The 21,852-nt window shown below is 47.4% G+C and overlaps 1 protein-coding gene across 4 annotated transcripts in view; it reads left to right on the top strand.

Annotated features, from left to right (window-relative positions):
• Positions 1-21,852, top strand: part of NCOA1 (nuclear receptor coactivator 1) — a 143,677-nt gene that overhangs the window by 68,971 nt on the left and 52,854 nt on the right. For all 4 annotated transcript variants that reach the window (XM_077176468.1, XM_077176466.1, XM_077176470.1 and 1 more), the window contains 3 exons: positions 4,079-4,226; positions 8,772-9,975; positions 13,972-14,275. In XM_077176468.1, coding sequence (XP_077032583.1) covers positions 4,079-4,226; positions 8,772-9,975; positions 13,972-14,275 — 1,656 coding nt within the window. The remainder of the gene's footprint in view (positions 1-4,078; positions 4,227-8,771; positions 9,976-13,971; positions 14,276-21,852) is intronic.

The raw sequence follows: 21,852 nt of genomic DNA, 5'->3' as shown, positions 1-21,852 counted from the left end.
GGCTTTTGGGATCAGAATTCAGATTTGGGATCAGAAATCAGAATTGAATTGGTGGTTTTGGGATTTTTTTCAGGATTTTTTGGGATTTTCTCATTGTTTTCCCAAGATTTTCTTGGAATTCCATGTTTTTCACCTCAGTGATAACCCTGGCACAGCCTTGAGCCCCTCATCCCCCTCACACTGAGCGATGGCTCCATGCTGATCTTTCCTGGGCCCTGTTGTGGCTTTTGGGATCAGAATTCCATTGAATTGGGGTTTTTGGGATTTTTTTCAGGATTGTTTTGGATTTTCTCAATGTTTTCCCAGGATTTCCTTGGAATTCAGTGTTTTTCCCCTCAGTGATAACCCCAGCATGGCCCTCAGGCCCTTGTCCCCTTTACGCTGAGCGCTGGCTCCGTGCTGACTTCCCCTTTTCCCCTGACACGATTTTTAGGATCTTCTCAGGATTTTCTCGAGCTTTTCCGTGATTTTCCCATCTTTTTCCCTGGAATTCTGTGTGTTTCTCCTCAGTGATGACGCGGGGCACGGCCTTCAGCCCCTCGTACCGCTTCACGCTGAGCGATGGCTCCATGCTGATCCTGCCTGGGCCCTGTTGAGGTTTTTAGAATCAAATTGGAATTGAACTGGGGCTTTTGGGACTGGATCTGGATTTTTTTTTTATTTTCTCATTTTTTTCCCAAGATTTTCTTGGAATTCCATGTTTTTTCCCCTCAGTGATGACCCTGGCACAGCCTTGAGCCCCTCATCCCCCTCACGCTGAGCAAGGGCTCTGTGCTGATCCTGCCTGGGCCCTGTTCTGTGTTTTGGGATCAGAATTCAGATTTGGGATCAGAAATCAGAATTGAATTGGGGTTTTTGGGATTTTTTTCAGGATTTTTTTGGATTTTCTCAGTGTTTTCCCAGGATTTCCTTGGAATTCAGTGGTTTTCCCCTCAGTGATAACCCCAGCAGGGCCCTCAGCCCGTCGTCCCCTTTACGCTGAGCGCCGGCTCCGTGCTGACTTTCCCTTTTCCCCTAACATGATTTTTAGGATCTTCTCAGGATTTTTTCGAGATTTTCCGTGATTTTCCCATCTTTTTCCCTGGAATTCTGTGTGTTTCCCCTCAGTGATGACGCGGGGCACGGCCTTCAGCCCCTCGTACCGCTTCACTCTGAGCGATGGCTCCGTGCTGATCCTGCCTGGGCCCTGTTGAGGTTTCTGGGATCAAATTGAATTGGATTGGGGTTTCTGCGATTAGATTGGGATTTTTTTTGGATTTTCTCAGGATTTTTCCCAGGATTTTCCCAGAATTCAGTGTTTTTCCCCTCAGTGATGGGGCAGGGCCCTTGCAGGGCCCTCAGCCGCTCGTCCCCTTCAGACTGAGAGCCGGCTCTGTGCTGATCCTTCCTGGGCCCTACTGGGGTTTTTGGGATCAAATTGGAATTGAATTGGGGCTTTTGGGCTGGATCTGGATTTTTTTGGGATTTTCTGATTGTTTTCCCAAGATTTTCTTGGAATTCCATGTTTTTCCCCTCAGTGATGACCCTGGCACAGCCTTGAGGCCTTGAGCCCCTCATCCCCCTCACGCTGAGCAAGGGCTCTGTGCTGATCCTGCCTGGGCCCTGTTGTGGCTTTTGGGATCAGAATTCAGATTTGGGATCAGAAATCAGAATTGAATTGGGGTTTTTGGGATTTTTTTCAGGATTGTTTTGGATTTTCTCAATGTTTTCCCAGGATTTCCTCGGAATTCAATGTTTTTCCCCTCAGTGATAACCCCAGCATGGCCCTCAGCCTGTCGTCCCCTTTACGCTGAGCGCTGGCTCCGTGCTCACTTCCCCTTTTCCCCTGACACGATTTTTAGGATCTTCTCAGGATTTTCTCGAGCTTTTCCGTGATTTTCCCATCTTTTTCCCTGGAATTCTGTGTGTTTCTCCTCAGTGATGACGCGGGGCATGGCCTTCAGCCCCTCGTACCGCTTCACGCTGAGCGACGGCTCCATGCTGATCCTCCCTATGCCCTGTTGGCATTTTTGGGATTGATTTCCCTTGAATTGGGGTTTTTGGGATGAGATTGGGATTTTCTCAGGATGTTCTTGGGATTTTTCCCCGGATTTTCCAGGAATTCAGTGTTTTTCCCCTCAGTGATGACCCCGGCACAGCCTTCAAGCCCCTGGTCCCCTTCACACTGAGCGATGGCTCCATGCTGATCCTGCCTGGGTCCTGTTGAGGTTTTTGGGATCAAATTGAATTGGATTGGGGTTTCTGAGCTTAGATTGGGATTTTTTTTGGATTTTCTCAGGATTTTTTCCCAGGATTTTCCCAGAATTCAGTGTTTTTCCCCTCAGTGATGGGACAGGGCCCTGGCAGGGCCCTCAGCTGCTCGTCCCCTTCAGACCGAGAGCCGGCTCTGTGCTGATCCTTCCTGAGCCCTACTGGGGTTTTTGGGATCAAATTGGAATTGAATTGGGGCTTTTGGGACCGGATCTAGATTTTTTTGGGATTTTCTCAATGTTTTCCCTGGACTTCCTTGGAATTCAGTGTTTTTCCCCTCAGTGATAACCCCAGCAGGGCCCTCAGGCCCTTGTCCCCTTTACGCTGAGCGCCGGCTCCGTGCTGACTTTCCCTTTTCCCCTGACATGATTTTTAGGATCTTCTCAGGATTTTCTCGGGATTTTCTGTGATTTTCCCATCTTTTTCCCTGGAATTCTGTGTGTTTCTCCTCAGTGATGACACGGGGCACGGCCTTCAGCCCCTCGTACCGCTTCACGCTGAGCGATGGCTCCATGCTGATCCTGCCTGGGCCCTGTTGAGGTTTTTGGGATCAGAATTCCATTGAATTGGGGGTTTTGGGACCGGATCTGGATTTTTTTTTTATTTTCTCATTGTTTTCCCAAGATTTTCTTGGAATTCCAAGTTTTTCCCTCAGTGATGACCCTGGCACAGCCTTGAGCCGCTCATCCCCCTCACGCTGAGCGAGGGCTCTGTGCTGATCCTGCCTGGGCCATGTTGTGGCTTTTGGGATCAGAATTCAGATTTGGGATCAGAAATCAGAATTGAATTGGGGTTTTTGGGATTTTTTTCAGGATTTTTTTGGATTTTCTCAGTGTTTTCCCAGGATTTCCTTGGAATTCAGTGGTTTTCCCCTCAGTGATAACCCCAGCAGGGCCCTCAGCCCGTCGTCCCCTTTACGCTGAGCGCCGGCTCCGTGCTGACTTTCCCTTTTCCCCTAACATGATTTTTAGGATCTTCTCAGGATTTTTTCGAGATTTTCCGTGATTTTCCCATCTTTTTCCCTGGAATTCTGTGTGTTTCTCCTCAGTGATGACGCGGGGCACGGCCTTCAGCCCCTCGTACCGCTTCACGCTGAGCGATGGCTCCATGCTGATCCTGCCTGGGCCCTGTTGAGGTTTCTGGGATCAAATTGAATTGAATTGGGGTTTCTGAGATTAGATTGGGATTTTTTTTGGATTTTCTCAGGATTTTTCCCAGGATTTTCCCAGAATTCAGTGTTTTTCCCCTCAGTGATGACCCTGGCAGGGCCCTTGCAGGGCCCTCAGCCGCTCGTCCCCTTCAGACTGAGAGCCAGCTCTGTGCTGATCCTTCCTGGGCCCTACTGGGGTTTTGGGATCAAATTGGAATTGAATTGGGGGTTTTGGGACTGGATCTGGATTTTTTTTGGATTTTCTCATTGTTTTCCCAAGATTTTCTTGGAATGTTTTTCACCTCAGTGATGACCCTGGCACAGCCTTGAGCCCCTCATCCCCCTCACGCTGAGCAAGGGCTCTGTGCTGATCGTCCCTGGGCCCTGTTGGGTGTTTTGGGATCAGAATTCCATTGAATTGGGGGTTTTGGGATTTTTTTCAGGATTTTTTTTATTTTCTCAATGTTTTCCCAGGATTTCCTTGGAATTCAGCGTTTTTCCCCTCAGTTATAACCCCAGCATGGCCCTCAGGCCCTTGTCCCCTTCACGCTTAGCGCCGGCTCCGTGCTCACTTCCCCTTTTCCTCTAACACGATTTTTAGGATCTTCTCAGGATTTTTTCGAGATTTTCCGTGATTTTCCCATATTTTTCCCTGGAATTCTGTGTGTTTCCCCTCAGTGATGACGCGGGGTACGGCCTTCAGCCCCTCGTACCGCTTCACGCTGAGCGACGGCTCCGTGCTGAGTGCCCACACCAAGTGCAAGCTCTGCTACCCCTCGAGCCCGGAGCTGCAGCCCTTCATCATGGGCATCCACGTCATCGAGAGGTACGGAATTCCATCAAATCCCTCGGAATTCCATGGAATTTCCATCAAATCCCTCGGAATTCCACCCAATTCCTCACAATTCCGGCTGGGATTGGTGCCGGGAATCACCCAGATGAGGCAGGGATGGAGCTTCGGGTGCTGATCCCGCCCTGGGTTTTTCCAGCTTTTTGGGTTTTTTCCCCTTCTTTTTTCCCCCCTCTTTTGAGTTTTTCTTGGAATTCTGGAGGTTTTGGGAATTTTCGGTGTCTCCTAAGGAAAAATTTTTCAAGGGGTTTTCAAACTCTGGGTGAGGAATTTTTCCTGTAAATTTGGCCTCGGCCTCATCCGGGCATTCCCTGGGTCCTCAGTGCTGAAATGGGGTTGGGGTTGGGATTGGAGTTTGGATTGGGATTGGAATTGGGATTAGGATTAGGATTGGGACTGGAATTGGGATTGGATTGGGATTGGGACTGGGACTGGAATTGGGATTGGATTGGGATTGGTTTTGGGATTGGGACTGGGATTGGGACTGGAATTGGGATTAGGATTTAGGATTGGGACTGGAATTGGGATTGGATTGGGATTGGGACTGGGACTGGAATTGGGATTGGATTGGGATTGGTTTTGGGATAGGGATTGGGATTGGGACTGGAATTGGGATTAGGATTAGGATTGGGACTGGAATTGGGATTGGATTGGGATTGGTTTTGGGATTGGGACTGGGACTGGAATTGGGATTGGATTGGGATTGGTTTTGGGATTGGGATTGGGATTGGGACTGGGACTGGAATTGGGATTGGATTGGGATTGGTTTTGGGATAGGGATTGGATTGGGACTGGAATTGGGATTGGATTGGGATTGGTTTTCGGATTGGGACTGGAATTGGGATTAGGATTAGGATTGGGACTGGGACTAGAATTGGGATTGGATTGGGATTGGTTTTGGGATTGGAACTGGAATTGGGATTAGGATTAGGATTGGGACTGGAATTGGGATTGGATTGGGATTGCTTTTGGGACTAGGACTGGAATTGGGATTGGAATTAGGATTGGGATTGGTTTTGGGATTGGGACTGGAATTGGGATTGGAATTAGGATTAGGTTTAGGATTGGGATTGGAATTAGGTTTGGGATTGGAATTGGAATTGAGACCTTCCCCTCCCAAGGATTTCTGTCAGAATTCCCAAGAAAAATGATCCTCTGGAGCTGCTGGGATGGGTCCAGGGAATCCTGGAACAACTCCAAAAATTTGGGAAAATGGGACTTTTCCCAGCGTGACCGGGCTGGGATGATGGGAATGCTGATCTGGGAATTCCAGACCGAGAAAAAGGGTCAGGAGCAGCCGGAATTCCAAGCAGGGAATTTTTTGGAATTCCCGCAGGATCTGGAAATTCCAAAACCCTGAGAAAACCTCGGAGCGGCTGGAATTCCAAGCAGGGAATTTTTGGAATCCTTGCTGTTCTCGGAACAGGATTCGGGAATTCCAAAACCCTGAGAAAACCTCGGAGCGGCCGGAATTCCAAGCAGAGAATTTTCTGGAATTCTTGCTGTTCTCGGAGCAGGATCTGGGAATTCCAAAACCCTGAGAAAACCTCGGAGCGGCCGGAATTCCAAGCAGGGAATTTTTTGGAATTCTTGCTGTTCTCAGAGCAGGATCTGGGAATTCCAAAACCCTGAGAAAACCTTGGAGCGGCCGGAATTCCAAGCAGGGAATTTTTTGGAATTCTTGCTGTTCTCCGAGCAGGATTTGGGAATTCCAAACCCTGAGAAAACCTCGGAGCGGCCGGAATTCCAAGCAGGGAATTTTTTGGAATTCTTGCTGTTCTCAGAACAGGATTCGGGAATTCCAAAACTCTGAGAAAGCCTCGGAGCGGCCGGAATTCCAAGCAGGGAATTTTTTGGAATTCTTGCTGTTCTCGGAGCAGGATTTGGGAATTCCAAAACCCTGAGAAAACCTCGGAGCGGCCGGAATTCCAAGCAGGGAATTTTTGGAATTCCCGCAGGATTTGGGAATTCCAAACCCTGAGAAAACCTCGGAGTGGCCGGAATTCCAAGCAGGGAATTTTTTGGAATTCTTGCTGTTCTCGGAACAGGATTTGGAAATTCCAAAACCCTGAGAAAACCTCGGAGCGGCCGGAATTCCAAGCAGGGAATTTTTTGGAGTTCTTGCTCCAATCCCTCGGAGCAGGATTTGGGAATTCCAAAACCCTGAGAAAGCCTCGGAGCGGCCGGAATTCCGAGCAGGGAATTTTTTGGAATTCCTGCAGGATCTGGGAATTCCAAAACCCTGAGAAAACCTCGGAGCAGCCGGAATTCCAAGCAGGGAATTTTTGGAATTCTTGCTGTTCTCAGAACAGGATCTGGGAATTCCAAAACTCTGAGAAAACCTCGGAGCAGCCGGAATTCCAAGCAGGGAATTTTTGGAATTCTTGCTGTTCTCAGAACAGGATCTGGGAATTCCAAAACCCTGAGAAAACCTCGGAGCGGCCGGAATTCCAAGCAGGGAATTTTTTGGAATTCTTGCTGTTCTCAGAGCAGGATTTGGGAATCCCAAACCCTGAGAAAACCTTGGAGCAGCCGGAATTCCAAGCAGGGAATTTTTTGGAATTCTTGCTGTTCTCGGAGCAGGATCTGGAAATTCCAAAACCCTGAGAAAACCTTGGAGTGGCCGGAATTCCAAGCAGGGAATTTTTTGGAATTCTTCCTGTTCTCGGAGCAGGATTTGGGAATTCCAAACCCTGAGAAAACCTCGGAGCGGCCGGAATTCCAAGCAGGGAATTTTTTGGAATTCCCGCAGGATCTGGAAATTCCAAAGCCCTGAGAAAACCTTGGAGTGGCCGGAATTCCGAGCAGGGAATTTTTTGGAATTCTTGCTGTTCTCGGAGCAGGATCTGGAAATTCCAAACCCTGAGAAAACCTCGGAGCGGCCGGAATTCCAAGCAGGGAATTTTTGGAATTCTTGCTGTTCTCGGAGCAGGATCTGGGAATTCCAAAACTCTGAGAAAACCTCGGAGCGGCCGGAATTCCAAGCAGGGAATTTTTTGGAATTCTTGCTGTTCTCGGAACAGGATTTGGGAATCCCAAACCCTGAGAAAGCCTCGGAGCGGCCGGAATTCCGAGCAGAGAATTTTTGGAATTCTTGCTGTTCTCAGAGCAGGATTTGGGAATTCCAAAACCCTGAGAAAACCTCGGAGCGGCTGGAATTCCGAGCAGAGAATTTTTGGAATTCTTGCTGTTCTCAGAGCAGGATTTGGGAATTCCAAAACTCTGAGAAAACCTCGGAGCGGCCGGAATTCCAAGCAGGGAATTTTTTGGAATTCTTGCTGTTCTCGGAGCAGGATTTGGAAATTCCAAAACTCTGAGAAAACCTCGGAGCGGCCGAAATTCCATGCAGGGAATTTTTTGGAATTTGTGCTGTTCTCGGAACAGGATCTGGGAATTCCAAACCCTGAGAAAACCTCGGAGCGGCCGGAATTCCAAGCAGGGAATTTTTTGGAATTCTTGCTGTTCTCAGAGCAGGATCTGGGAATTCCAAACCCTGAGAAAACCTTGGAGCAGCCGGAATTCCAAGCAGGGAATTTTTTGGAATTCTTGCTGTTCTCGGAGCAGGATCTGGGAATTCCAAACCCTGAGAAAACCTCGGAGTGGCCGGAATTCCAAGCAGGGAATTTTTTGGAATTCTTGCTGTTCTCGGAGCAGGATTTGGAAATTCCAAAACCCTGAGAAAACCTCGGAGCGGCCGGAATTCCAAGCAGGGAATTTTTTGGAATTCTTGCTCTTCTCAGAGCAGGATCTGGGAATTCCAAACCCTGAGAAAACCTCGAAGCGGCCGGAATTCCAAGCAGGGAATTTTTTGGAATTCTTGCTGTTCTTGGAACATTGGATCTGGAAATTCCAAACCCTGAGAAAACCTCAGAGCAGCCAGAATTCCAAGCAGGGAATTTTTTGGAATTCTTGCTGTTCTCAGAGCAGGATTTGGGAATCCCAAACCCTGAGAAAACCTCGGAGCGGCCGGAATTCCAAGCAGGGAATTTTTGGAATTCTTGCTGTTCTTGGAACAGGATTTGGGAATTCCAAAACTCTGAGAAAACCTCGGAGCGGCCGGAATTCCAAGCAGGGAATTTTTTGGAATTCCCGCAGGATCTGGAAATTCCAAAACCCTGAGAAAACCTCGGAGCGGCCGGAATTCCAAGCAGGGAATTTTTTGGAATTCTTGCTGTTCTCGGAGCAGGATCTGGGAATTCCAAAACTCTGAGAAAACCTCGGAGCAGCCGGAATTCCAAGCAGGGAATTTTTTGGAATTCTTGCTCTTCTCAGAGCAGGATCTGGGAATCCCAAACCCTGAGAAAACCTCGGAGCGGCCGGAATTCCAAGCAGGGAATTTTTTGGAATTCTTGCTGTTCTCGGAGCAGAATCTGGGAATTCCAAAACCCTGATGAAACCTCGGAGCGGCCGGAATTCCAAGCAGGGAATTTTTTGGAATTCCCGCTGCCGGAAGTGCTTTGGGGAACACCAAAACCCTGGGAAAACCCTGATTTTTCTTCCCATGTTTTTTTGCCCCCCCAGGGATCACGGAATTCTCTCCCCCCAGGACGCCCCCGCTCCAGGCCTGGCCCTTGCCAGGGTGAATCCCAACGTTCCTCCGGCGCCGGGAATGGCGCTGCCGCCTTCCCTCCCTCCGTCCAACGGCTCCGTCATGGCCGCGCCCTCCCCTCATCCCGGCAATTCCGCCTCGGGCCAAGGGAATTTCGGGAATCCTCTGGCATCCAACGTTGCCTTAAGCCAAACGGCCGGGAATTCCCACCCTTTGTCCCACGGCAGCTCCCCCATGAACAGCCCCGGAATTCCGGCCCCGCAATTCCTGTCGCCGCGGCACCGCGGGAGTCCCGGCTTGATCCCCAGATCCCGAGCTCCCTTCTCGCCATCCATGCACTCCCCAGCTTCCTCCTCATCCTCATCCTCCTCATCCTCCTCATCCTCATCATCCTCGGGGAATTCCCGGCCTTTTCCCAACGCTCCCGTCAACTCGGCGCTTCCGGAGCCTCCGGCCAATCCGGCCTTTTTGAGGCAGCCAAGCTCCCAAAACTCCCCCGGCCGCGTCGGCGGCAAATCCGACGCCAAGGACGCCAAGGAAATCTCTTCCATCCTCGGCGAGATGATCCAAGAAAACAACGCAGCCGACAAAACCTCGGAGCCGGGAATTCCGCACGCATCCGAGGCCGACGGCGGCGGCGGCGGCGGGAAGTGTCCGCAGGGCACGAGCCACCGGCTGGTGCAGCTGCTGGCCAGCACGGCCGAGCAGCAGCTGCGGCACCACGCCGACGCCGACACCAGCTCCAAGGATTCCCTGGCGTGCGCCGGCATTCCCGGGAATCCCGTCCCGGCCGCTCCGTCCTGCCCGTCCTCGCACAGCTCGCTGACGGAGCGCCACAAAATCCTGCACCGGCTGCTGCAGGAGGGCAGCCCCTCCGACATCGCCGCCGCCGCTGAGCAGGACAAGAAGGAGAATCCCGGCGGGAATTGCGGCGCCGGGAATGCCGGGATGGCGGAGGCGGAGAAGAAGAAGGAGGGCAAGGATCACCAGCTGCTGCGGTACCTGCTGGACAAGGACGAGAAGGAGCCGGCGCAGCCGGGGCTCAGCCTGGACGACGTCAAGGTCAAGGTGGAGAAGGGCGAGGCCGCCGGCCCTGCCGAGACGTGCCCGGCGCCGGCGAACGCCATTCCCAAAATTCCAGCCGGGGAGGAGGTCAAGATGGAGGCGCCGGGACAGGTGGGTGGGGAGAAGCCAGATCCTCCTCGGGGGGGGAATATCTGGGATTGGGATTCCTGCTCCCGTGGAATCCTGGAGATCCGGAATGGTTTGGGTGGGATTGGTGGAGATTCGGTCCCATCCTGCTCCAATCCCATCATTCCCAATCCCGAGATCTTGAGGTGCTCCAAGATTTCCTTGGATGGTCCCAAAGATTTTCTGGGATTTGGCTTCATATTCCCATGGAATCCTGGAGTTCTGGAATGGTTCGGGTGGGATTGGTGGAGATTCAGTCCCATCCTGCTCCAATCCCATCATTCCCAATCCCACGATCTTGAGGTGCTCCAAGTTTTCCTTGGGCATTCCCAAAGATTTTCTGGGATTTGGCTTTGTATTCCCATGGAATCCTGGAGTTCCAGAATGGTTTGGGTGGGATTGGTGGAGATTTGATCCCATCCTGCCCCAATCCCAAGATCTTGAGGTGCTCCGAGATTTCCTTGGGCATTCCCAAAGATTTTCGAGGAATTCTCCCAGGCTTGGCTTCCCATTCCCGTGGAATCCTGGAGTTCCCGAATGGTTCGGGTGGGATTGGTGGAGATTCGGTCCCATCCTGCTCCAATCCCATCATTCCCAATCCCGAGATCTTGAGGTGCTCCAAGATTTCCTTGGATGCTCCCAAGGATTTTCTGGGAATTCTCCTGGGTTTGGCTTCCCATTGAATTCCAGAGTTCTGGAATGGTTTGGGTGGGATTGGTGGAGCTTTGATCCCATCCAATTCCAGTCTCATAATTCCAAGATTTCCATGGACATTCCCAAGGATTTTCTAGGAATTCTGCAGGATTTTGTCTTCCCATTGAATTCCACAGTTCTGGAATAGTTTGGCTGGGATTGGTGGAGATTTGATCCCATCCTGCTCCAATCCCAAGATCCTGAGGTGCTCCGAGATTTCCTTGGATGTTCCCAAAGATTTTCTGGGAATTCTCCTGGGTTTGGCTTCGTATTCCCATGGAATCCTGGAGATCCAGAATGGTTTGGGTGGGATTGGTGGAGATTCGGTCCCATCCTGCTCCAATCCCATCATTCCCAATCCCGAGATCTTGAGGTGCTCCAAGATTTCCTTGGATGCTCCCAAGGATTTTCTGGGAATTCTCCTGGGTTTGGCTTCCCATTGAATTCCAGAGTTCTGGAATGGTTTGGGTGGGATTGGTGGAGCTTTGATCCCATCCAATTCCAGTCTCATAATTCCAAGATTTCCATGGACATTCCCAAGGATTTTCTAGGAATTCTGCAGGATTTTGTCTTCCCATTGAATTCCACAGTTCTGGAATAGTTTGGCTGGGATTGGTGGAGATTTGATCCCATCCTGCTCCAATCCCAAGATCCTGAGGTGCTCCGAGATTTCCTTGGATGTTCCCAAAGATTTTCTGGGAATTCTCCTGGGTTTGGCTTCGTATTCCCATGGAATCCTGGAGATCCAGAATGGTTTGGGTGGGATTGGTGGAGATTCGGTCCCATCCTGCTCCAATCCCAGAATTCCCACTCCCAAGATCTTGAGGTGCTCCAAGATTTCCTTGGGCATTCCCAAAGATTTTCTGGGATTTTGGTTCCCATTCCCATGGAATCCTGGAGTTCCAGAATGGTTTGGGTGGGATTGGTGGAGATTTGATCCCACTCCATTCCAGTCTCATAATTCCAAAATTTCCTTGGGCATTCCCAAAGATTTTCTAGGAATTCTCCTGGATTTTGTTTCCCATTCCCATGGAATGCCAAAGTTCTGGAATGGTTTGGGTGGGATTGGTGGAGATTTGATCCCATCCTGCCCCAATCCCAAGATCCTGAGGTACTCCAAGATTTTCTTGGGCATTCCCAAAGATTTTCTGGGATTTGGCTTCGTATTCCCATGGAATCCTGGAGTTCCCGAATGGTTTGGGTGGGATTGGTGGAGATTTGATCCCATCCCAATCCCAATCCCAAGATCTTGAGGTGCTCCCAAGATTTCCTTGGGCATTCCCAAAAGTTCTCTAGGAATTCTCCTGGGTTTGGCTTCCCATTCCCATGGAATCCTGGAGATCTGGAATGGTTTGGGTGGGATTGGTGGAGATTCGGTCCCATCCTGCTCCGATCCCATCATTCCCAATCCCAAGATCTTGAGGTGCTCCAAGATTTCCTTGGACGGTCCCAAAGATTTTCTGGGATTTGGCTTCGTATTCCCATGGAATGCCAAAGTTCCTGAATGGTTCGGGTGGGATTGGTGGAGATTTGGTCCCATCCTGCCCCGATCCCAAGGTCTTCAGGTACTCCAAGATTTCCTTGGATGTTCCCAAGGATTTTCTGGGAATTCTCCTGGGTTTGGCTTCCCATTGAATTCCAGAGTTCCGGAATGGTTTGGGTGGGATTTATGGAGCTTTGATCCCATCCCGCTCCAATCCCAAGATCCTGAGGTGCTCCAAGATTTCCTTGGACGTTCCCAAGGATTTTCTAGGAATTCTCCCGGGTTTAACGTCCCATTCCCATGGAATCCTGGAGATCCAGAATGGTTTGGCTGGGATTGGTGGAATTTTGATCCCAATCCCAATCCCAAGATCTTGAGGTGCTCCAAGATTTCCTTGGGCATTCCCAAAGATTTTCTGGGAATTCTCCTGGATTTGGCTTCCTGTTCCCATGGAATCCTGGAGATCCGGAATGGTTTGGGTGGGATTGGTGGAGATTTGGTCCCATCCTGCTCCAATCCCAAGGTCTTGAGGTTCTCCAAGATTTCCATGGACATTCCCAAGGATTTTCTAGGAATTCTCCTGGGTTTGTCTTCCCATCGAATGCCAAAGTTCTGGAATGGTTCGGGTGGAATTTATGGAGCTTTGATCCCATCCCATTCCAATCCCAAGGTCTTGAGGTTCTCCAAGATTTCCTTGGGCATTCCCAAAGATTTTCGAGGAATTCTCCCAGGCTTGGCTTCTCATTCCCATGGAATCCTGGAGATCTGGAATGGTTTGGGTGGGATTGGTGGAGATTCGGTCCCATCCCACTCCAATCCCATAATTCCCAATCCCAAGATTTTGAGGTGCTCCAAGATTTCCTTAGACGTTCCTAAAGATTTTCTGGGAATTCTCCTGGATTTGTCTTCCCATTGAATTCCAGAGTTCCGGAATAGTTCGGGTGGGATTGGTGGAGATTTGATCCCATCCTGCCCCAATCCCAAGGTCTTGAGGTGCTCCAAGATTTCCTTGGGCATTCCCAAAGATTTTCTAGGAATTCTCCTGGATTTTGGTTCCCATTCCCATGGAATCCTGGACATCCAGAATGGTTTGGGTGGGATTGGTGGAACTTTGATCCCAATCCCAATCCCAAGGTCTTGAGGTGCTCCCAAGATTTCCTTGGGCATTCCCAAAGTTTTTCTAGGAATTCTCATGGCTTTGGCTTCCCATTCCCATGGAATCCTGGAGATCCAGAATGGTTTGGGTGGGATTGGTGGAGATTTGATCCCATCCTGCCCCAATCCCAAGATCTTGAGGTGCTCCAAGATTTCCTTGGTTGCTCCCAAAGATTTTCTGGGAATTCTCCTGGCTTTGGCTTCCCATTCCCATGGAATCCTGGACATCTGGAATGGTTTGGGTGGGATTGGTGGAGATTTGATCCCATCCCAATCCCAAGGTCTTGAGGTGCTCCAAGATTTCCTTGGGCATTCCCAAAGATTTTCTGGGAATTCTCCTGGGTTTTGGTTCCCATTCCCGTGGAATCTCAAGATTTTTCCTGCCTTATCCCAGAATTTTTCTCACCCAATCCCAGAATTTTTCCCAGTTTGTTCCCAAACCTCATCCCAAGATTTTTCCCACCTGATCCCAAGATTTTTTCCTGCCTGATCCCAGAATCTTCCCAGTTTATTCCAGGATTTTCCCCATCCAATCCCAGAATTTCTCCTTCCCTCTCCCAGACTTTTCCCCCCCCAACCCCGAACTTTCCCCATTTTATTCCCAGATTTTTCCCCCACCCAATCCCAGATTTTTCCCCTTTTTCCCGCAGTTCTCGGCCGAGCTGGAGCAGCTGGATCAGCTCCTCCCTTCCCTGGAAAAATCGGCGCCGATTCCCGGGATCTGCGGCTCCGACAGGAGCGAATCCGGAGTGTCCGGGGTGTCCGGAGTGTCCGGAGTGTCCGGAGTGTCCGGAGTGTCCGGGGTGTCCGGAGTGGCCGGAGTGTCCGGGGTGTCCGGAGTGTCCGGAGTGTCCGGAGTGTCCGGGGTGTCCGGAGTGTCCGGAGTGTCCGGAGTGGCCGGAGTGGCCGGGGTGACGCCCCTGCAGCCCAGCACGGCCACCAGGGCCCCCTCAGGTACGGAATTCCCAGAATTCCCACAATTCCCACAATTCCCGGAATTCCCACAATTCCCGGAATTCCTGGAATTCCCAGGATCCCCAAAATTCCCACAATTCCCACAATTTTCCCACAATTTTTCATAATTCCTGGAATCCCCACAATTCCCACAATTCCCAGAATTCCCACAATTCCCAGGATTCCCACAATTTTCCCACAATTTTCCCACAATTTTCCCACAATTTTCCCACAATTTTCCCACAATTCCCGGAATTTACCCACAATCCCCATAATTCCCATAATTCCCATAATTCCCAGAATTCCCACAATTTTCCCACAATTTTCCCACAATTCCCGGAATTCCCACAATCCCCACAATTCCCACAATTCCCACAATTCCCGGAATTCCTGGAATTCCCAGGATCCCCAAAATTCCCACAATTTTCCCACAATTTTCCCACAATTCCCACAATTCCCAGAATCCCCACAATTCCCACAATTTTCCCACAATTTTCCCACAATTCCCACAACTCCCACAACTCCCAGAATCCCCACAATCCCCAGAATCCCCACAATTCCCACAATTCCCGGAATTCCCAGGATCCCCACAATTCCCACAATTTTCCCACAATTTTCCCACAATTTTCCCACAATTCTCACAATTCCCACAATCCCCACAATTCCCACAATTTTCCCACAATTCCCACAATCCCCAGAATTCCCACAACTCCCAGAATCCCCACAATTCCCACAATTCCCGGAATTCCCATAATCCCCGCAATTCCCACAATTCCCACAATCCCCACGATTCCCAGAATTCCCAGAATCCCCACAATTCCCGGAATTCCCACAATTCCCACAATTCCCGCAATCCCCACGATTCCCGGAATTCCCGGAATTCCTGGAATTCCCACAATTCCCAGAATGCCCACAATTCCCACGATTCCCAGAATTCCCGGAATTCCCAGAATCCCCACAATCCCCACAATCCCCACAACTCCCAGAATTCCCGGAATTCCCATAATCCCCGCAATTCCCGGAATCCCCACAATCCCCACAATTCCCACAATCCCCACAATTCCCACAATTCCCGGAATTCCCATAATCCCCGCAATTCCCACAATTCCCGGAATTCCCACAATTCCCACAATTCCCAGAATTCCCGGAATTTACCCACAATCCCCATAATTCCCAGAATTCCCACAATTCCCACAATTCCCACAATTCCCGGAATTCCGCGCATGGGAACGGCCGCCATGGGGTCCAACCCTCGCCCGTCCAAGATTTTCTCTCTTGAAATGTTGGATTTGCTTTGGAATTTTTTTGCCCATTTCCCTTCATTTTCCCCCATTTCCTCCATTTTTCCCATTTCCCCCCCATTTTTCCAAAAATTTTCCATTTTTTCCCCATTTCCCCATTTCTCCTCAATTTTCCCCACTTTCCCCCATTTTCCCCCATTTTCCCATTTCCCCCCATTTTCCCAAAAATTTTCCATTTCCCCCATTTTTTCACCATTTTTTCCCACTTTTACCCCAATTTTTCCCATTTTCCCCCATTTCCCCCCATTTTTCCATTTTTCCCAATTTCCCCTCATTTCCCCCCATTTTTCCCATTTTCCTCGCATTCCCCCCATTTTCCTGCTTTTACCCAATTTTTTCCCACTTTCCTTCATTTTCCCCCATTTTCCCTCATTTCTCCCATTTCCCCCATCTTCCCAAAAATTTTCCATTTTTTCCCTATTTCTCCCCAATTTTCCCCACTTTTTTCCCCAATTTTTCCCATTTTCCCCACATTCCCCCCATTTTCCCCATTTTTCCCAATTTTCCCCCAACTTTCCCCATTTTTTCCCAATTTTCCCGATTTACCCCGTTTCCCCCCATTTTCCCTGCATGTCCCCCCCATTTTCCTGCTTTACCCCATTTTTTCCCATTTTCCATTATTTTCCCCAATTTTCCCCCAATTTTCCCTCATTTTTTCCATTTCCCCTCATTTTCCCAAAAATTTTCCATTTTCCCCCATTTTTCCCCCAATTTCCCCCAATTTTCCCCATTTTCCCCCATTTTCCCTGCATGTCCCCCCATTTTCCTGCTTTTACCCCAATTTTGCCCCAATTACCCCAATTTTTCCCAATTTTCCCCCAATTTTCCCCCTTTTTTCCCGATTTTTCCCATTTCCCCCTCATTTTTCCAAAAATTTTCCATTTCCCCCCATTTTTCCCCCATTTTTCCCAATTTTTCCCATTTTCCCCACTTTCCTCCATTTCCCCCCATTTTTCAGTTTTTCCCCATTTTTCCCAATTTCCCCCAATTTTCCCCCTTTTTTCCTGATTTTCCCCCAATTTTCCCCCAATTTTCCCCATTTCCCCCCATTTTTTCCATTTCTCCCCCATTTTTCCCAATTTTCCCCCATTTTCCCCAATTTTCCCCCAATTTTCCCCATTTTTTCCCAATTTTTCCCCATTTCCCCCCATTTTTCCCATTTTCCCCCATTTCCCCCATTTTCCCATTTCCCCCCCCATTTTTTCCCAAAATTTTCCATTTTTTCCCCATTTCCCCATTTTCCCCCCACTTTTTTCCCAATTATTCCCATTTCCCCACTTGTTTCCCCTATTTTCCCCCATTTTTTCCATTTTCCCCCAGTTTTCCCAATTTCCCCCATTTTTGCCCCAATTTTCCCCCCTTTTTTCCCAATTTTCCCCATTTTTCCCCATTTTCCCCCATTTTTCCCATTTCCCCCCCATTTTCCCAAAACTTTTCCACTTTCCCCCATTTTTCCCACTTTCTTCCCAATTTTTCCTATTTTCCCCCATTTTTCCCAATTTTCCCCCAATTTTCCCCCATTTTTCCCATTTTCCCCACATGTCCCCCCCATTTTCCTGCTTTTACCCCAATTTTTCCCATTTTCCCCCATTTTCCCTCATTTTCCCCATTTTTCCCATTTCCCCCCCATTTCCCAAAACTTTTCCATTTTCCCCCATTTTTCCCACTTTTTTCCCAATTTTTCCCATTTTCCCCACTTTCCCCCATTTCCCCCCATTTTTTCCATTTTCCCAATTTCCCCCCATTTTTGCCCCAATTTTCCCCCCTTTTCCCTGATTTCCCCTCATTTCCCCCAATTTCCCCCAATTTTCCCCCATTTCTCCCATTTTCCCCCCATGTCCCCCCCATTTTCCTGCTTTTACCCCAATTTTTCCCCCATTTTCCCTCATTTTCCCCCATTTTTCCCATTTCCCTCCCATTTCCCAAAAATTTTCCATTTCCCCCCATTTTTCCCCCATTTTTCCCCATTTTTTCCAATTTTTCCCATTTTCCCCACTTTCCCCCATTTCCCCCCATTTTTCCATTTCCCCCCATTTTTCCCAATTTCCCCAATTTTCCCCCAATGTTCCCCCCTTTTTTCCCAATTTTCCCCATTTTTCCCCATTTTCCCCCATTTTTCCCATTTCCCCCCCATTTTCCCAAAACTTTTCCACTTTCCCCCATTTTTCCCACTTTCTTCCCAATTTTTCCCATTTTCCCCCATTTTTCCCAATTTTCCCCCAATTTTCCCCCATTTTTCCCATTTCCCCACATGTCCCCCCATTTTCCTGCTTTTACCCCAATTTTCCCCCCATTTTCCTCCTTTTCTCCCGATTTTCCCGATTTTTCCCACTTTTCCCATTTCCCCCCATTTCCCCCCATTTTTCCCATTTCCCCCCCATGTCCCCCCCATTTTCCTGCTTTTACCCCAATTTTTTCTCATTTTCCCCCATTTTTCCCAGTTCCCCCTCATTTTCCCAAAAAATTTCCATTTTTCCCCATTTTTCCCCTCTTTTTTCCCAATTTTTCCCATTTTCCACTTTCCCTCATTTCCCCCCATTTTTTCCATTTTCCCCCATTTTTGCCAATTTTCCCCCAATTTTCCCCCAATTTTCCTCCAATTTTCCCCTTTTTTCCCAATTTTCTTGATTTCCCCATTTTCTCCGCATGTCCCCCCCATTTTCCTCCTTTTACCCCAATTTTTTCCCCATTTTCCCATTTCCCCACTTTTTTCCCAATTTTTGCCATTTTTTCCTAAATTTTCCCAGTTTCCCCCAAATCTCCCCCATTTTCCCCCCCATTTTTCCCAGTTTCCCCCATTTTCCTCATTTCCCACAATTTCCCCAATTTTCCCTCATTTTCCTCCATATTTTCCCCAATTTTTCCCCTTTTTCCCCATTTTTCCCACTTCCTGCCCAGTTTTCCCAATTTTTCCCAATTTTCCTGATTTCCCCCATTTCCCCCATTTCCCCCATATTTACACATTTCCCCCTTTTTTTAATTTCCCAAATTTTCCCCATTTTTTCCCATTTTCCCCCATTTTTCCCTAATTTTCCCCATTGCCCCATTTTTCCCATTTCCCCCCTTTTTTCAATTTTTCCCTAATTTTTCCAATTTTCCCCATTTTCCCCCCCTTTCCCCCTATTTTTCCCATTTCCTCAATTTGCCCAATTTCCCCCAATTTCTCCCATATTTTCCCTCATTTTTCCCTCATTTTTCCCCATTTTCCGAATTTTTTCCCCAATTTTCACATTTTTGCCCTAATTTTTCCCATTTTCCCCCCATTTTTTCCAAGTTTCTCCCATTTCCTCAATTTCCCCCAATTTTCCCCTCATTTTCCCCTTTTTTGCTCCAGGATTTCGTTTCCTGTTCCCGATTCCCAAAAATTCCCAAAACTCCCCCCCCCCCCAAAATTCCATTCCCAAAATTCCCCGAATTTTGGAATTCTCAAAAATTCCCCAAAATTCCATTGCTAAAATTACAAAAAAATTCCTTAAAATTCCAATAAAATTTTTAAAAAATCCCCCAAATCCCATTCCCAAAATCCCCCCAAATTCTGCAATTCCCAAAAACCCCACTCCAGAAAAACCCCAAAATTTTTAAAAAATTCCCCAAAATTCCGTTCAAAAAATGCCCAAAAATCCCCCAAAATTCCATTGCAAATCCCCCAAATTCCCAAAAACCTCCCGAAATTCCATCCCCATAAATCCCCAAAATCCCCCAAAATTCCATACCCAAAAATCCCCCAAAATTCCACTCCCCCAAAAATGCCCAAAAATTCCCCAAAATTCCCCAAAATTCCATTCCAAAAATGCCCTAAAATCCCCCAAAATTCCATTCCCAAAAATTCCCCAAAAATTCCCTAAAATTCTGCAAAATTCCATTCAGAAAATCCCCTAAAATTGCCAAAATCCCATTCCCAAAAATTCCCCAAAATTCTGCAAAATTCCATTCAAAAAGTGCCCTAAAATTCCCCAAAAATGCCCAAAAATTCCCCAAAATTCTGCAAAATTCCATTCAAAAAATGCCCTAAAATCCCCCAAAATTCCATTCCCAAAAATTCCCCAAAAATTCCCCAAAATTCTGCAAAATTCCATTCAAAAATTGCCCTAAAATTGCCAAAATCCCATTGCAAATCCCCCAAATTCCCGAAAACTTCCTGAAATTCCATTGCCAAAAATTCCCCAAAATCCTGCAAAATTCTATTCCAAAAATGCCCTAAAATCCCCCAAAATTCCATTCCCAAAAATGCCCAAAAATTCCCCAAAATTCTGCAAAATTCCATTCAAAAAATGCCCTAAAATCCCCCAAAATTCCATTCCCAAAAATTCCCCAAAATTCCCAAAAACCTCCCAAAATTCCATCCCCATAAACCCCCAAAATCCCATTCCCAAAATCCCCCCGAATTTTGCAATTCCCAAAAACCCCACTCCAGAAAAACCCAAAAATTTTTTAAAAATTCCCCAAAATTCCATTCAAAAAATGCCCTAAAATTGCCAAAATTCCATGTCCAAAATCCCATTGCAAATCCCCCAAATTCCCAAAAACTTCCTGAAATTCCACTCCCCAAAAAATGCCCTAAAATCCCCCAAAATACCACTCCCCAAAAAATGCCCCAAAATGCCCCAAAATTCTGCAAAATTCCATTCAAAAAATGCCCTAAAATCCCCCAAAATCCCATCCCAAAAATTCCCCAAAAATGCCCAAAAATTCCCCAAAATTCCGCAAAATTCCATTCAAAAAATGCTCTAAAATCCCCCAAAATCCCATTCCCAAAAATTCCCCAAAATTCTGCAGAATTCCATGCAAAAAATGCCCTAAAATCCCCAAAATTCCATTCCCAAAAATTCCCCAAAAATGCCCAAAAATTCCCCAAAATTCCATTCAAAAAATGCCCTAAAATTGCCAAAATCCCATTGAAAATTCCCAAAAAGCTCCTGAAATTCCACACCCCATAAATCCCCAAAAATCCCCCAAAATTCCGCAAAATTCCATTCAGAAAATGCCCTAAAATCCACCAAAATCCCATTCCCAAAAATTCCCCAAAAGTGCCCAAAAATTCCCCAAAATTCTGCAAAATTCCATTCAAAAATGCCCTAAAATCCACCAAAATCCCATCCCAAAAATTCCCCAAAATTCCCAAAAACCTCCCGAAGTTCCATCCCCATAAAATGCCCCAAAATTGCGCAAAATTCTGCAAAATTCCATTCAAAAATGCCCTAAAATCCCCCAAAATTCCCCAAAATTCCATTCCCAAAAATTCCCGAAAATTCTGCCAAATTCCATTCAAAAATGCCCTAAAATCCCCCAAAATTCCATTCCCAAAAATCCCCCAAAAAATGCCCAAAATTCCATTCAAAAAATGCCCTAAAATTCAGCAAAATCCCATTCCCAAAAATTCCCCAAAAATTCTGCCAAATTCCATCCAAAAATGCCCTAAAATCCACCAAAATTCCATTCCCAAAAATTCCCCAAAATTCCCCAAAATTCCATTCAAAAAATGCCCTAAAATCCCCCAAAATCCTATTCCCAAAAATTCCCCAAAAATTCCCCCAAATTCTGCAAAATTCCATTCAAGAAATGCCCTAAAATGGCCAAAATCCCATTGCAAATCCCCCAAATTCCCAAAAACTTCCTGAAATTCCATTGCCAAAAATTCCCCCAAAATTCCATTGCCAAAAATTCCCCAAAATCCTGCAAAATTCCATTCAAAAAATGCCCTAAAATTCACCAAAAATTCCCCAAAATTCCATTCAAAAAATGCCCTAAAATCCCCCAAAATCCCATTCCCAATTCCCCAAAATTCTGCCAAATTCCATTCCAAAAATGCCCTAAAATCCACCAAAATCCCATCCCAAAAATTCCCCAAAATTCCCAAAAACCTCCCAAAATTCCCCTCCCCATATACCCCCAAAATCCCATTCCCAAAATTCCCTGAATTTTGCAATTCCCAAAAACCCCACTCCAGAAAAACCCAAAATTTTTAAAAAATTCCCCAAAATTCCATTCCAAAAATGCCCTAAAATCCCCCAAAATTCCATTCCACAAAAATTCCCCAAAATTCCCAAAAATCTCCCAAAATTCCATTCAAAAAATGCCCTAAAATTGCCAAAATCCCATTGAAAATTCCCAAAAACCTCCCGAAATTCCATCCCCTTAATCCCCCAATCCCATTCCCAAAATCCCCCAAAATTCCATTCAAAAAATGCCCTAAAATCCACCAAAATCCCATTCCCAAAAATTTCCCAAAAATTCCCCAAAAATTCCTCAAAAATTCCCCCAAATTCTGCAAAATTC

The sequence above is a fragment of the Agelaius phoeniceus genome, chromosome 3 (assembly GCF_051311805.1).
Source record: "Agelaius phoeniceus isolate bAgePho1 chromosome 3, bAgePho1.hap1, whole genome shotgun sequence".
Classification (NCBI taxonomy): Eukaryota; Metazoa; Chordata; class Aves; order Passeriformes; family Icteridae; genus Agelaius; species Agelaius phoeniceus.
Note: the sequence above shows the minus strand (reverse complement) of the source record. Positions and strands in the feature narration are given on the sequence as shown.